The 14,914-nt window shown below is 35.9% G+C and overlaps 1 protein-coding gene across 2 annotated transcripts in view; it reads right to left on the reverse strand.

Annotated features, from left to right (window-relative positions):
- ZNF292 (zinc finger protein 292) overlaps positions 1-14,914 on the reverse strand; it is a 104,442-nt gene that overhangs the window by 35,419 nt on the left and 54,109 nt on the right. Inside the window, exons 2-4 of one of the 2 annotated variants that reach the window (XM_077999684.1) lie at positions 10,759-10,913; positions 10,486-10,564; positions 8,159-8,294 (exon numbers count right to left, since the gene is read on the reverse strand). In XM_077999684.1, the coding sequence (XP_077855810.1) occupies positions 8,159-8,294; positions 10,486-10,564; positions 10,759-10,913 (370 nt within the window). Of the gene's footprint in view, positions 1-3,746; positions 3,872-8,158; positions 8,295-10,485; positions 10,565-10,758; positions 10,914-14,914 lie in introns of those variants that run through there. The other variant, XM_077999685.1, reaches the window with a different exon arrangement.

Consider the following 14,914-nt stretch of genomic DNA (forward strand, 5'->3'; position numbering starts at 1 on the left):
TCTTAGCTCAAAAAAATGTATATTTAAAAAATAATGTACTAGTCTGGGATGTTTAAGAAACCAAAGAATGTGTTTAAAACTCCTTTTTAGTAAAAATGAAAACTTTGCGTCACATAATTAATTACTTATATTTAATTATAAAATAGTAGGGTATAATCTGCATGTAATCAGATCTGACCTCACCCTATTTACCTGGGCAACATTAGTTATCGTTAGCTCTCTCCTCCCATCCCCTCTCCTGCTAAAATATTACTGCATCTTAGGTATGCTAATATCTAGCAAAGAGCAATTTCTCCATGTTCACTTTAAAATGCAAAGTTTATTACTAAAATAAGGGCTTATTTCCGACAAAACCATGAATGATTTATGAGTATCACGGAAAATCTTAAGCTTTAGAAATTTCCTTTGAAAACAAAAGAGTTCTGGGGGGGGGGGGGAAGAGAACTGCAGTGCTCAAGATGCAAGAAAGGACTGGCAAGCTGACAAAAATGCAATTTACGCAATTGCAAATTAACCCAATATAGAAGTAGAGGGAAAGTGCCTAAAAAATTCAGTGTGACTATAATAGGGAGTTGTCTCAGAGCTTAGATTTTAAAATAATACATACAAAAGAAGGAAACACAGGTTTAAGACCAAGGATGCACCATGAGTGTCAGACACCTGGTGCTAACAACCTATGCAAAATGTTAATAAAGCTAAAACCCAAGATGATACCTAACTCACCAAAAAAGCTGAGAACAATACAACCGAGCATGGTGGGACCTTCTTGGGAAAGTCTGCTACTTGGGTCTGATTATGTACTATTTATGATAGCAAAGAAAAGCATATTTCCTCTACTCTTACTCTACTCCTTCTTTGATAAGCTTAAGATTTAAGAGTAGAACAAACCATAGAATAAGTGAAAACAGATGGCAAAATGTAATTTTCAAAACGGGGCTGATGGTACTTCTTGCAAAACTGTAGAAACAGCAACAGATGTAATCCTGAATAAGAGTTTAAAAATTAATTATATTAAAAAGATGGGTTGTGATTGTTCAGAAAAAGAAGTGTGACTAGTAAGAGCCAAGACGAATTCACTAAACATAAATTAAGTTACACTTTTCACAGAAATTCATCTCAAAATGGATCATATACCCATATGTAAAATGGGAAATTATAAAATTTCTAGAAAAGACCATAGAAAAATCTATATGGCCTTGGATTTGGCGATGAGATTTTAGATAAAATACCAAAAGCATGATCCATGGAAGAAAAAACTGGGAAGTTGGACTTTATGAAAATGTAAAACTTCTGCTCTGTAAGTTGCTCTTAAGAGAAAGGACAAGCCACAAGAGAATTCTTTCACAAGAGGGAAAGAAAAGATTTGCAAAACACATATCTGAAAAAGACCTTGTACCCAAAATATACAAAGAACTGTTAAAACTCAACAATAAGAAAACAAACAACCCAATTAAGAAATAGGCAAGAGATCTGAACAGATGCCTCACCCAAGATATACAGATGGCAAATATGCATATGAAAAGATGTTCAGAATCATTTGTCATTACAGAAATGCAAATTAAAATAACAATGTGATATCACCACATGCCTATTAGAATGGCTAAAATTCCAAAAACAGACAATACCAATTGCTGGTAAGGGTATGGGGCAAAAGGAATTATTCATTGCTGATAAGAATACAAAATGGTACAGGCACTTTAGAAGACAGTTATTTTTTCAAAGTTAAACACAGTCTTACCATATGACATAGCCATCATACTCCTAGGTATTTTCACCCAACTGATCTGAAAACTGACATTCACACAAAAACCTGCATGCAAATGTTTATAATGGCTTTATTCAAATCACCAAAAACTGGCAGCACATACATCAAAAACTAGCATCCATTACATGGCTGTACCACAGTTTGTTAGCCATTCACCTTTAACAGGTGAATGGATACTGTGGTACAGCCATATAATGGAGAATTATTTAGTGATAAAAAGTAATGAGCTAACAGTTCGTTGGTTTAACATACACGTAAAGCCCTGGATGAATGTTAAATATACAATGCTATGTGAAAGAAGCTTAAATGAAAAGCTTTAATTACATGACATTCTGAAAAAGGCAAAACTATAGAGGTGGAAAACAGATGAGTAGTTGTCAGGTGTTTGGGAGAAAGCTGGATAGGTGAAGCACAGTTGATTTTTTTTTTAGGGAGTGAAACTACTATGTATAATACTGTAATGGTGGACACATGACACTATTCATTTGTCAAAACCTATAAAGCTATACAACACAAAAAGGGAATCTTAAGGTATGCAAATTGAAAAAAAATTATTTAGGAGGTTCAGGAAGCCCAAGATGGAATACAGAATGTAACAAAATAACTGTATTACAAATGTATGAAAACAACCTCACTTTGAAAGGAATGGAGAAATAAGGTGCTGACCTAACTAACTTTGGAAATGAGTGGAGAATGTAAGAATAAAGTAAAAAAGAACTGTACAAAAGCACTGTACTGTAATTAATAAAGCTTTTCCCTATAGGGGTATAACAGGAGTAAGTAAATGGATGGCCAATGCTGGAAGAAGTTAGTCTGAAAGGCTACATACCGTATGATTCCAATTATATGACATTTTGTTGAAGTGGGGGATTACAGATTAGCAAGGGAAGGAGGCTAGAATGATCCTTGTGTTAATGAATTAGACTTGGAGACATTAGTAAGAATTCATATTTAGTTTAATATAGATCTTGGTTTCTAACACCATTCTCCAATAAAAGGAGCAAGTCCTCTCTAGAGAAATGAGTGATTCCAGGACTCAGGCAGGAAATACACCAGATGAACCTGGAGCATATTATGGTGCCAGAAAGCAAGGAAGTGGTCACACAAAAAACAAAACCCATGACGAGGGACACAAGAGTCAAAGGAAAAGAGCTCCCATGCCAAAGCTGGAAGAAATTGAGCAACAAAATAAAGTGCATCAGATTATGACCAAAGTATAAAATAAATATATATAAGGCCATACTAATATAAAAGACTGATTTTAAAAAAATAAATAGGGAGGAGACAAATCTCCTGTGTAGAATTCCAAATAACATGTAGATACTGCTTCCTCAAGGAGGTGCAGCATAACTTTCCACTTCAAGTATGGGTTGCACATAGTGATTTCATTCTAAAGAATACAGCATGGAAAGGGAGGAAAGAATAACTTCATAGTGGAGAAACCTGACACACGCTACCATAGCTAGGTGGTCTAGGTTCACACAAACAGTGATAAGTCGGCTGGGTGTAGTGGCTCATGCCTGTAATCCCAGCATTTCGGGAGGCCGAGGCAGGTGGATCACTTGAGGTCAGGGACTTGAGACCAGCCTGGCCAACAAGGTGAAACCCCGTATCTACCAAAAAATACAAAGAAGTTTAGCTAGGCATGGTGGCACATGCTTGTAGTCCCAGCTACTCGGGAGGCTGAGGTGTGAGAATCGCTTGAACCCAGGAATTGGAGGTTGCAGTGAGCTGGGATTGTGCCACTGCACTCCAGCCTGAGGGATGGAGTGAGACCCTTTCTTAAAAAAACAAAAAAACCCCCAAAAACCCAAAAAACCTCAAAACAGTAATAAGTCATGTTGACAATATATACGCTTTATATGATGTGATGACAATGGTACTTTACCTTTCTGGTCTTCCTTCTCAAAACCCACAACCCCAGTCTAATCATGAGAACAACATCAGACAAATCTCAAATGAGGGACACTCTACAAAATACCTGACCAGTACTCCTCAAAACTGTCAAGGTCATCAAAAACAAGGAAAGTCTGAAAAACTGTCACAGCCAAGAGGAGCCTAAGGAGACATGACGACTAAATGTAATGTGGTATCCTGGATGGGATCCTGGAATAGAAAAAGGACATTAGGTAAAAACTAAGGAAGTGTGAGTAAAGTATGGATTAATTAATTAATAACAAAGTATAAATACTAGTTTATTAACTGTGACAAACGTACCAAACTAATGAAAGATATTAATGATAATGAAAACTGGGTGTAGGGTATACGGAAACTTCACAATTTTTCTATAAATTTAAAACTATTCTAAAATAAAAAATTTTATGTAAAAAACAAATTAGGTCAGACTAACCTCAGTACTGAATAATCTTACATAAGAGAACTTTAGGCAAACACTTGTCAAAAACAATGAAAGTCTGAAAACCTGTCACAGCCAGTTTTTCACAGTCACAAACACTTGTTATGGTCTTTCACCAAATCCTTATAGATAGAAAAGGAGAATCATGGGCCAGTATTATGGGAAAATAGGTATATTTGATAAAACAATAATAGTCAACGGATATGGATGTAAGAACTAAAGGCAAGCAGAAAGATTTTTGTAAGTATCCCAGAAGCTTGAATTCTGGACATGACCTTTTTACGGTTATGATGAAGAACCTGGATGCCAATATGGTATATGAAAATGAAGTCTACAAAATGAGAGGAAATTGGGAAGGACAAAATCCTTGAATAACAAAATCAGGATTAAAAAGAATCTTGACAAGTTGGGGAGACAGAATGGATCTAATACAGTAAAATTAAACAGGAAGAAAAAGGTAATACACTTGTACACCAAAAGAAAAAGTATACAAATGTAGATTGAGAAGACATAATTAGAAGTTAGCATTTATTTTTTTTAAATTTTAAATGATTTTAGTAACCTCATTGAGTTGTGAGAATTACATGGCTGCCCAAAAAGGTAATGTCATCTTAGGTTACATTAACTTAAGTATAAATTGTTAGCATGAAGAGAAAGAGGTACCTGTGACCTCAAAACTGGCCAGATCATATTTAGAGTACAGATGAAGTGCTGAGATTTACACATTTAAGAGAACTACAAAAACATAAAATGCACTCAAAAAGGAGGAATCATGATTGTAGATTTATAATCAAGCCACATCAAGGTTTTTAGTCTACAAAAGAAGACTCCCATAAATATATACACCTGCTATATATCCACAAAAATTAAAAATTAAAGAAAAGAAGACTAAGTGTAGACACGATGGCAATCTTTAAAAATCTCAATTGCTACCAAGTGAAAGAGAGATTTATACTTTACTATGGCTAGAGGCAGCACCAGGTCCAAAAGAAGGAAACTCCAAAAATTAGTTTTCAGAATTTTCACAATGAAGATTTTCTAATTGCAGGCTAAGAATAGACTGAACTACGTAAGTACCATACTCTAGAAGTGTTTGAGCAAAAGCTAATTTATCAGTGATGTTTTAGAGGGGAATTAAAATTGAGTAACAAATAATTGAGCATTAAGTACCTTTCCAATCCCAAGATTATGACCAAAGAGAGGCATAAGTAATATTTAAGTATGCCTAAAGTTCCTTTGATATTCAAAACCATCTACTTGACTTGCATTGGTTTAGTTATTAGAGCTACCTCACTCTAGGATACTCAAACGTTGAAGTGAAACCACTATCTCTGAGTCCTGTCCACCCTTACTCTCCCAAATTAAAGAGTATTTCTTGGTTGAGCTGGGCTTTAGTAGCTCCAAAATCAGTCAATTGAAAAAAATAAACTAAAATAACTCAGAATTGATCAGATTATTCACTGTTCAAATACTACATCAAAACTTCAAAAGGCTTCACTATAAACAAACTAATGAGTATAACCTATAGAGGTATACTCATTTTCTGAGCTCTTATTCTTCTCTTCAAACTTGCTGCAGGCTAGATTATGGCTGCAAATCTCTCAATCATGTAACATCTCTCTGGTTGCTTCATGAGCTGTATTGTATTAGTTTGGCTACCTACAATCCATCTAATTTGTGGAAACTCCTCCTGGCTGCATAGTCCTAATTATTCCAGTGGCATGACAGATGAAGGTCAAGAAATAAAGCAGCACAGAGATGGGCAGAGACATTGGTTAACAGATACAATGTTAGGCACATTTAAACAAGTAAAGAAATCAGGCACATTATCTTTTCAAATAAAGTTGACATCTCTGCTAGGATAAAGGTTCCTTTTTCCCACTTTAGCATAATATGTGAATTTAGCAAAATGCTGTTCAGAAATTGACAATGGGACAACAGGGCATAATGGGAAGAGGCTGAGGTCTGATTTTAATTCCTGGCTCTGCCTCTCATCACTGGTAATGTGGTATGGAAAAAATACTCATCTTTCTGAGCCTCTATTTTCTCATCTGAAAAATAGGGACAATAAAGATCCTACCTTTTTCACAGCATTCACTATGATGGTTAAATGAAACCATGCATATAAAAGCACTTTCCAAACTGTGAGGAACTTGTAATTTGATATTATTACTAATATATCACATCTAATATTTCTAAAAGTTGACAAGATCAGAAAGTATAAGTTGGTGCCAGAAGTAAAGCATGCTGGTATTAATCTATTGGGAATAAAGTTAATATGGCAAGGCAAAAAAAAAAAAAAAAACTAAGATTCTCAACTTTTTTTTTTTTTTTTTTGAGACGGAGTCTTGCTCAGTCGCCCAGGCTGGAGTGCGGTGGCGCGATCTCGGCTCACTGCAAGCTCCACCTCCCGGGTTCACGCCATTCTCCTGCCTCAGCCTCCCAAGTAGCTGGGACTACAGGCGCCCGCCACTACGCCCGGCTAATTTTTTTTGTAATTTTAGTAGAGACGGGGTTTCACCAGGTTAGCCAGGATGGTCTCGATCTCCTAACCTCGTGATCTGCCCGTCTCGGCCTCCCAAAGTGCTGGGATTACAGGCGTGAGCCACCGCGCCCCGCCGATTCTCAACTTTTAAATGTATTGTTAGGCTGGGTATGGTCGGTCATGCCTATAATCCCAACACTTTGAAAGGCTGAGGTGGGAGGATGGCTTGAGCCCAGGAGTTCGAGACCAGCCTGGGTAACACAGGGAGACCATGTCTCTACAAAAATTAGCTGAGTGTGGTGGCATATGCCTGTAGTCCCAGCTACTCGGGAGGCTGAGAGGATCACTTGAGCCTGGAAGGTTGAGTCTGCGGTGAGCCATGATCACACCACTCAACTCTAGCCTGGGCCACAGAGCAAGATCCTGTCTCAATAAATAAGTAAATAAATAAATGAATTACTATTATTAAGTAATGAAAGGATCTCCTTCCAAGGTCTTGAGAACACTGTAGCTAATTTTTGGATATCCATGAAGACAGGGGATAAAGATAAACCTCTTGTGAAAGCTAAGAAACAGGTACACTACTAGAACAATCAAGAAAACATGGAGAAAATGGTGGAGACGGAAATCAAGTAGGAATAACCAACCTAAAGAGAAGTTTGAAGATTGGCTGGGAAGGCTTTGGGTAAATATCAAAGTACCAGAAGAGCTCACAAGCAATAGACTTAACACTCCCTTCTCATGGCCTTCATAACTTGCTATCACATAGCAAAAATTCCTAGAATTTGCCACTGATCAACAAGAAAAGCAGCAATAAATGACGGAAGAAGCTTACAGTGGTAAATACAAGATTTTTCCATTAGATATATTACAATTATTCTAAAAAATTTACTTCCCAAAATACCTTGGGAAAGGTTAGGATGATATTTGGGCACACTTTCCTAAATAATCTCAAGAAAAGTATCTAGAAGACAACTGTACTTTTCTTCAGGGTCTATACAAATTTTAAACTCTAAAAAAACATTAAGCGCTATACATATAAGTAATTTAGCCACCTACTTTCAATAGGATACCAGGCTGAGCTCATATAAGAAAAACACAGGGGATCGAATAAGACTGAGCAATAAACTGAGAAAGCATATTAATCTCAGAGACAAAAGACTTAAAGAGTTCTAGCACTGATTTCTTATTCTATTTTGAGGAAGGGCATTTAATCACCCTATTTCTGTTTCTCCAACTATCAAATAAATTATCAAATATAAACTGGACTGCCACCTGTCAGAAGTTAGAGAAGGAATTCCTCTGTTAAAAAGATGTTGGGAAAAAATTCTACTTTATCTGTTATTCTATGATTCTATAATCGTATAAATACATCTTCCCCAAAATAAAATAAAGGCGCAGGGCCTCAAGCACACCTCAGAAGATATTTAATTAAATGGTCCTTCTTTGGAATATCTTGAGATAAATTATATCAAAACAACTTTAACACTTATTTTTTCTAGTCTAATTATTCTTTTTTTTTTCTTTCTCTCTCTCTCTCTCGAAAATTTACCTTTATCCTTATCCAATGGTTCCTGGGAAAGAATAGTGCACAGTACCGGGTTTTTCCACACCCCAGTCTCTTGAGCTAGAGTAGCTAAAAAATGCAATTCACAGCTGCCATTCTCCATCAGCTTTTCATGAGCTACCTATAAATATTAAATAAACATCCAAAGAATTACAACAGATTTTTAAAAGCAAGCTTATCAGGCTTTAAATATAATACTAAACTTCTGAAAAGACTTTTATCTTAAAACTTTCACATCACATTAAAAAGTACTCAATTCCTTTACTTCTAATATTTAAAGATGAATTTCAAGGATAAGAAATCATTTACAAATCTTAAATAAATATAATGTATTTACAGAATAAGTCTATATTTTCTTTTCCCCAAAATCTAAGCCAGGAGTAACGTTATTCCTCAAGGAAGCAATCAGAATATCCATACGCATAAAAGAACTTACACATTTTATATCCTCTGTGTTTAAAAAAGTTTTCCCCCAAGTCTACCATTAATAAAAAGATTCACATAATGAACTAAGTGACAACTTACGCATATTCCAATAAAAGGGAATTACAAAAAGAAAATAACTAAATGCACGATTTTTTTCATTTATTCATTGTATAGTTCTGGCAGTTTCACATTAAAGCTGACGATGAACCTTGCCTGCTAGTTGTTTCCAAGTGTTCATGAAAGGGGCATAGTCTTCAGTCCACAGAAGACTAACAGTTTTTATTCAATTCAGAAACTGTATATTGAAAATTTCTATGAACAAAGTTCTAGAGAAGAGAGCAACTAGTCCCTGACTTTACGGCGTTTGTCCTCTAGTGGGGTAAAGAAATGTTTAAATAGTTAAAACACAGGGAAAATAAATGCTGTTAGGCATAAACTAAGCTTGAGGAAGCTCAGAAATGGGAACAAAGTGTTGTAGAAACTCAAAGCTGCATGCTATTTTCAAACAAAAAGTCTAATCCTCAAAGCCATACAAATATTCCCATTCCAACAAGTTCAGGTGCTTTATTAAGTTTTAAGTAACTGAATGTAGAGGGATGTAAAGAGTTATTTCCTTCATAATCCATCTAAAAAGGTATTAACTAGTCCTTTTGTTTCAAAAAGGAAAGTGTAAAATTTTATCTTATGTTGGCAAACAAAATCAGTAGCATTTAGAATTCTGGTTAAGCATATTAAGTCTGTAGTAGGGTGTATCTGAATGGCAAACGGTAAGTTTCAAAATAATTTACCTAAAAATACTTTCTGGAAAAAAAAACCTAAGATACAAGTTACGGATATCTGAAGTAGAATATGCATGATCAAAAAGTTAGTTGCAATGTGACAAACAGGACAAGACACTTTCATTTCAACAAACAGTTATGAAGCATTTGTTATATGTAAGACATTATGCAGAATCCTATGACATTAAATAAGATGAATTCCACCTTCAAGGGCCTGTTGCACTTGATGTAGATTTTAACGTTTAATATTAAAATAGGAAAGTTTATTTCTCTGCTTAACTATAGCTTATTCTACATGCTTCTAAAATTTAAGGCTATACCTCTTTAACAAATTTCTTACAGAAAATCTTAAGGCCTAAAGATATTTTAAGAACTCTGGATAGAGAAATGGGGAGAAAGAGCTATAGCTTTGAAACTAGCTGGCAGGAGCATTCTTTTTAACTAACCAATTAATCAAAATTTAATTGAAGCCATAATACATCCAGCTCTAGTGCTTGAAACAAAATTTAATATTCTTGAAAATACTCCAAGACAACTAACTGCTAAATTGTGTAGTATCGCATGTAAGCAGAATAACAACACTAAATAAAAGAGACAAAGCATGTGTTTTCAGGCCAGAGAAAAAGCATGGGCTTTGGAATAAAAAACCTTAGTTTGAATAACTACTATGTGATATTAGCTATACAAGTTTGGGCAGATAATTATTTTAGAGTATGAGCCTCAGTTTCCTCACCTTTAAAATGGGGAAACCATACCTACCCACACAAATTTTCATGAGGATTAAATGATATATGTGAAATTCTTATAAAGCACATTGAAGACTTTCAGAAACCAGTTTAACTGTTTCTAAATCCAAATGAGGGCACTTCCTTTTGTGTTCCCTTGCTGCTCTTACAAAGCCCTAATTATCTGATCATAAAGATTATTCAATCTATCTTATTTAGCAAACACTTGTTGAGATCTACTATATGTAAGACACTAGTGTTAATAAGATCAGTAATTAATGTCTGTCATTATTGAGATGTCTTAAAACTTAACTGAATAATTTTTTTAAGAGTAAGGAAAACTGACATAAGATATACCTATATTAAATCTAAAGATTCTCACCTGCACCAGTGACTGAAATTGTTCCCACTGTTTATCTGATAACTCAACAGGCAGACACAGTAAAAGTTCAACACAGCTTCTAAAAAACAAAAAATTGGTAAGGAGAGGAATAATTATTAAAATTCAAAGGAAAATAGAACCAGTAATTCTAATATCATAAGCAGATTCCCCATAACTAATCTATTTAAAATTAAACTATAAGACTTGAGATTTAATGTTTTTGTGTTCTTTTTTAAAGCTAAATCTAGTTTATTTACTCAAAGGTCTACTCACAATGCCAAGCGTTCCAGAACCAAGGCTACATTTTCACATTCAGAGGTAAGATAAGGTCGGGCTTTAACGTAACTTTGGATAGCCACTGTGTATACCTCCAATAAAGGTAAAGGATCTTCTGAAGTTTTCCATTTCTCTGCATATTCTAGGAGTGTCTGTTTTGGAAGGAATAATAAAAAGTATTCAAAACGTAAATCAAAATATACATTGACTCATCAGCTGTGTTTCTGAAAAATTTTGAAAAATACAAACTTTTATTTATAAAAACAAAAAGTTTATATTGATTAAAATATTAAATGAAATATAGTCATATTTTTGGCAGCTCTCTGTAGGAGAAAATATTAGTATTAATTCATCCAGCAATAGCATCATTTCATCAAGGCTAGTTTTAAATAGTGCAAGAGTAGCTCCTCTATTCCCTAGTAAGTTTTAAAAGTTATTTTAAAAAGACATCTGGGCAAGTAATACTTGACCAGGCATGCAGTGAAGAATTTCAAATAATATCTGTCTTCTATTTTTCGTAAAGCAGCAGAAAATTCAATACTGAAAAACAAAATGAATCATGTATGGTAAGCAAAGACATGTCCTTTTTCAGTCCATAAAAAAATAACAGTACATACAAATTAATAATTTTTTGACAAGCGCTAGCATTTAAAAAGTCATCCAAAGACTTTCAACATATAAAATCAACATTAAAGATATTAATTATTATAAGATTAAGTAATTTCTATAATAGTTTTTAAATTAAAAATATTTCTCATCTTTTAATTAAGTAAATATTTTAAATTTACCTCATCAGAATTTCTTTAAAAGATGCTATTTATCTTACTGAATAAAGATGGGAGATAATGGAAAGAGAAGTTACACAGAAATACACACGTTAAGACTCTTATCTAAAAGGTTCTATAGTTATGCTAAATGAAGAGAGATTCTAAATAAATGTTTTTATAACACAGAAGCCACAATTGGTCCTCTCCACATTTCAGGGTTTAAGACTCATTTAATTAAACATATGGAAATTCAGGTGTCTTTTCCTAGAAAATAGGGCATTGAAGGAAAAAAAATTTCCTGAGGGCCTGTATCCTCTGGCATACAGAAGCAGATTTAAAAACTGGAGAGAGGGAGGAGGGAGAAGGGAGAGGGTGGGGATTGTATTCTACTACCAAAGCACTTACTACCTTGTCCTCTCTACTAACTTCCAACTAACAGAATTAGTAAGTGATCAGACGAAAGCAATAGAAAAAGCAAGCTGGTAAACTAAAGGCAACAAAACAACCACTCACCTACTGAGTAGCCACATATTCACAGACCTTGGCTCTCACTAATCCTTTCCTTTCCTTTCCCCTTAAGAAGTGAGGGCAAATACTAATTCCTAGGGAGAGAAAGGACAGAAAACCTGCAGCCACAGTGCAGGATGTAGGGTGGGGTGTCAGGGGATACTCAACTAGGTTCAAAACCAACTCCACAGCAAAATTTCCCAGTAAAGTTGAGGTAGAAAAACTTATTTCTCAGATATCCAGGAAAAAACACCCCAATCTTTCCCAGATGAACACTGAAACAAATCTGCTCTCATCCACACTTTCATCTCACCTCACAATCCCATTATATCCCAAACCTCCATGGTACAAAATAGATTCTATGTGAGGATAAAAACAATCAGAGATAAGTTCCCTAGCTCAATCCACATGAAGCCCAAAGGTAAAGCTATTCCTGATCTTTTAAGTTCAAGCAGGGATAGAGATGCTGGAGAAGAGGGGAATCCGTGTTTCTGTACCCTCTTGGCATTGTTAAATGTAATGACGAACAAATGACATTGTAGCTGGTCAACATGGAACATGAGATGAAGCTGCCTACATTATACCCAAGATGATTCAGCTTCGACGTAAACACAGAAATTAAAGCCTTTTATTTGCCTAATCATGTCACTATTATACATATAATCCCAATCAGAGACTCACTTTTGCAGGTGTCGGGGCTCAGAAACTGATACCCCAAACTGCGGCACTCTGACATGCTGAGGAAGAAGCCTCAGAGTCTCTCTGACCTTCCCCTGTTCCTTCCCATCTCTTGATCTTCTTTCTCCCAAAGCACAGTTTGAAGTTGTTCTGTGAAGTTTCCTTATCTGTCTAAAGTCCAGATCCACCAAAGAAGAATCAAATTAACTTTGATCCTGTTAAATATAGTGAACCCCAAGTTTCTCTTCAAAGAATCAGTATGTCAGTATGTTCACCTCTCTTATTCTTTGATTCTCCATTTTAAAGTTCAACTCCCTGGTTCTCTTCACCCCCTTGCTTCTAAGTTTCAGTAAACAACTTTCTCGCCAGTCCTCATCAGTAGTTCACATTTGTTCCCTGGTCTCCTGGTCGGTCCTGACTCATCCCGGTCACCTGCTTTATCTGAGTCACCCCTGGTGACCTGCTCTGACCTAAGTCACCTTTAGTTACCTATTCCTAACCATCTTTCCCACCAAACTACTCACCCTACCACTATGGCTCATACCCCCTGCTCTTTTTAAAATAGCCAATCGGAATTAGCTCAGACTGTGTGGGCCAACCCTAGCCAATACGGGAACGACACAGCAGCAGGGGCTACCTGCATCAGGAACAAGAACTCCTTCCCCTCCCCTGTCCAGGTGTGGTCTCACCATTGTTCCATCTGTGAGGAGCACCTTTTCTGCAGAAAGTAAAAATTGCCTCACTGTGAAAATTAAATTTATGTTTGAGTGCTATTTCTTTGTGGCATTGGGAACAAGCATTTCTAACAGTTCCCTCCCTGAGTTTTTATTAACTGAACTCATAGGGCAGAAACTTTTGTCACAAACCACTGAGTGCTTTGCAGGCTCAACAGACTTTGTCCCAGGCCACTGCATCTTCTTCAAGCCCACTGAATTCCCCTAAAAATAATTTACAACCCTCCTCTAAAATCATCCACATTTCTCCACCTCCCTTTCATTAATAAATTTGTATGCCATTTCAAATCTGCTGTTCGTCAGTTGATTTTCAGTGAACCTTCAGAGGATGAAGGGGAAGTTTTCTTTAGGCCCCTACCCAGGAGAATTAACTTTCTTCTAAATATCCATCAAATAAAGAAGAACTTATATTTCTTACAGATCTGAAATGGTTATACTCTCCAATCTTTTGACCAGCTAGATGATTCAGAGGACAATGACAGAGAACTATGGACTACTAGAAATGAAAACATTCTCTTACACGTGATTTTGATTAGAGCAATTAAAACCTGGGATTAGTTCCTGGTTGAACCAACATGAACTAGGAATCAACATGAAAAAGAAAATTTGGAATTCGATGATGCAACCATTCAATCAAAAGGGATGTTAAGATTCATGATCAGTCTTTGAATTCAGTTTGTGCCACTGGCAGGCATACAAGTATGGTATAATAAAAATAACTGATCTTTGTCCTAGGTTCCTAGCACAGAGCTCCTGAAACCCTTGAAATCTACATACGTGCCTTTTTCATGTTAATGAGATAACATTAGGCTGAGGAGCTTCTAGATAGCTTTAAGATAGGGACTGGTCACTAGAAAGACCATGCCATGATTAGAGAGACGGAGCTTGCAGCCCCACCCCCCAGTCTTGGAGGTGATAAAAGGTCATAGAGATTGAACCCAATCGCCAATGGCCAATGATTTGATCAATCATGTCTATGTACTCCACAAGACCTCCTAAACAACAGTAGTCTAAGAGCTTTTGAGTTGCAAAACAAATCCATGTGCTGGGAAGGTGGCACATTGCAACTCCACAGAGACAGGCTCTGGTGCTTGGAACCCTTTCAGATCTCACCCTAGGTACTTCTTCGTCTGGCTGTTCATTTGTATCCTTTATAATACCTTATAATAATAAGTATAGTATTTTCCTGAATTCTGTGAGTTATTCCAGCAAATTACTGACCCTGAGGAGGGGGTTGTGAGAACCCCTAACTTTGTAGCCAAGTTGGACAGACTTGGGGACCTGGTACTTGCGACTGGCATCTGACCAAAGTCCTACACTTTTTCCCCCATTAAACCAATGGTTTTTGTTCCCACACTCTTTCAAGAATGAATGAATTTGTCTATACACATAAATTTATATTTATACACATATGAACAGACAAAGATAAAAGTCACTGTAATCTGGTTTGAAGATGAGTTTGGGGGG

The sequence above is a fragment of the Macaca mulatta genome, chromosome 4, assembly GCF_049350105.2.
Source record: "Macaca mulatta isolate MMU2019108-1 chromosome 4, T2T-MMU8v2.0, whole genome shotgun sequence".
Taxonomy (NCBI): domain Eukaryota; kingdom Metazoa; phylum Chordata; class Mammalia; order Primates; family Cercopithecidae; genus Macaca; species Macaca mulatta.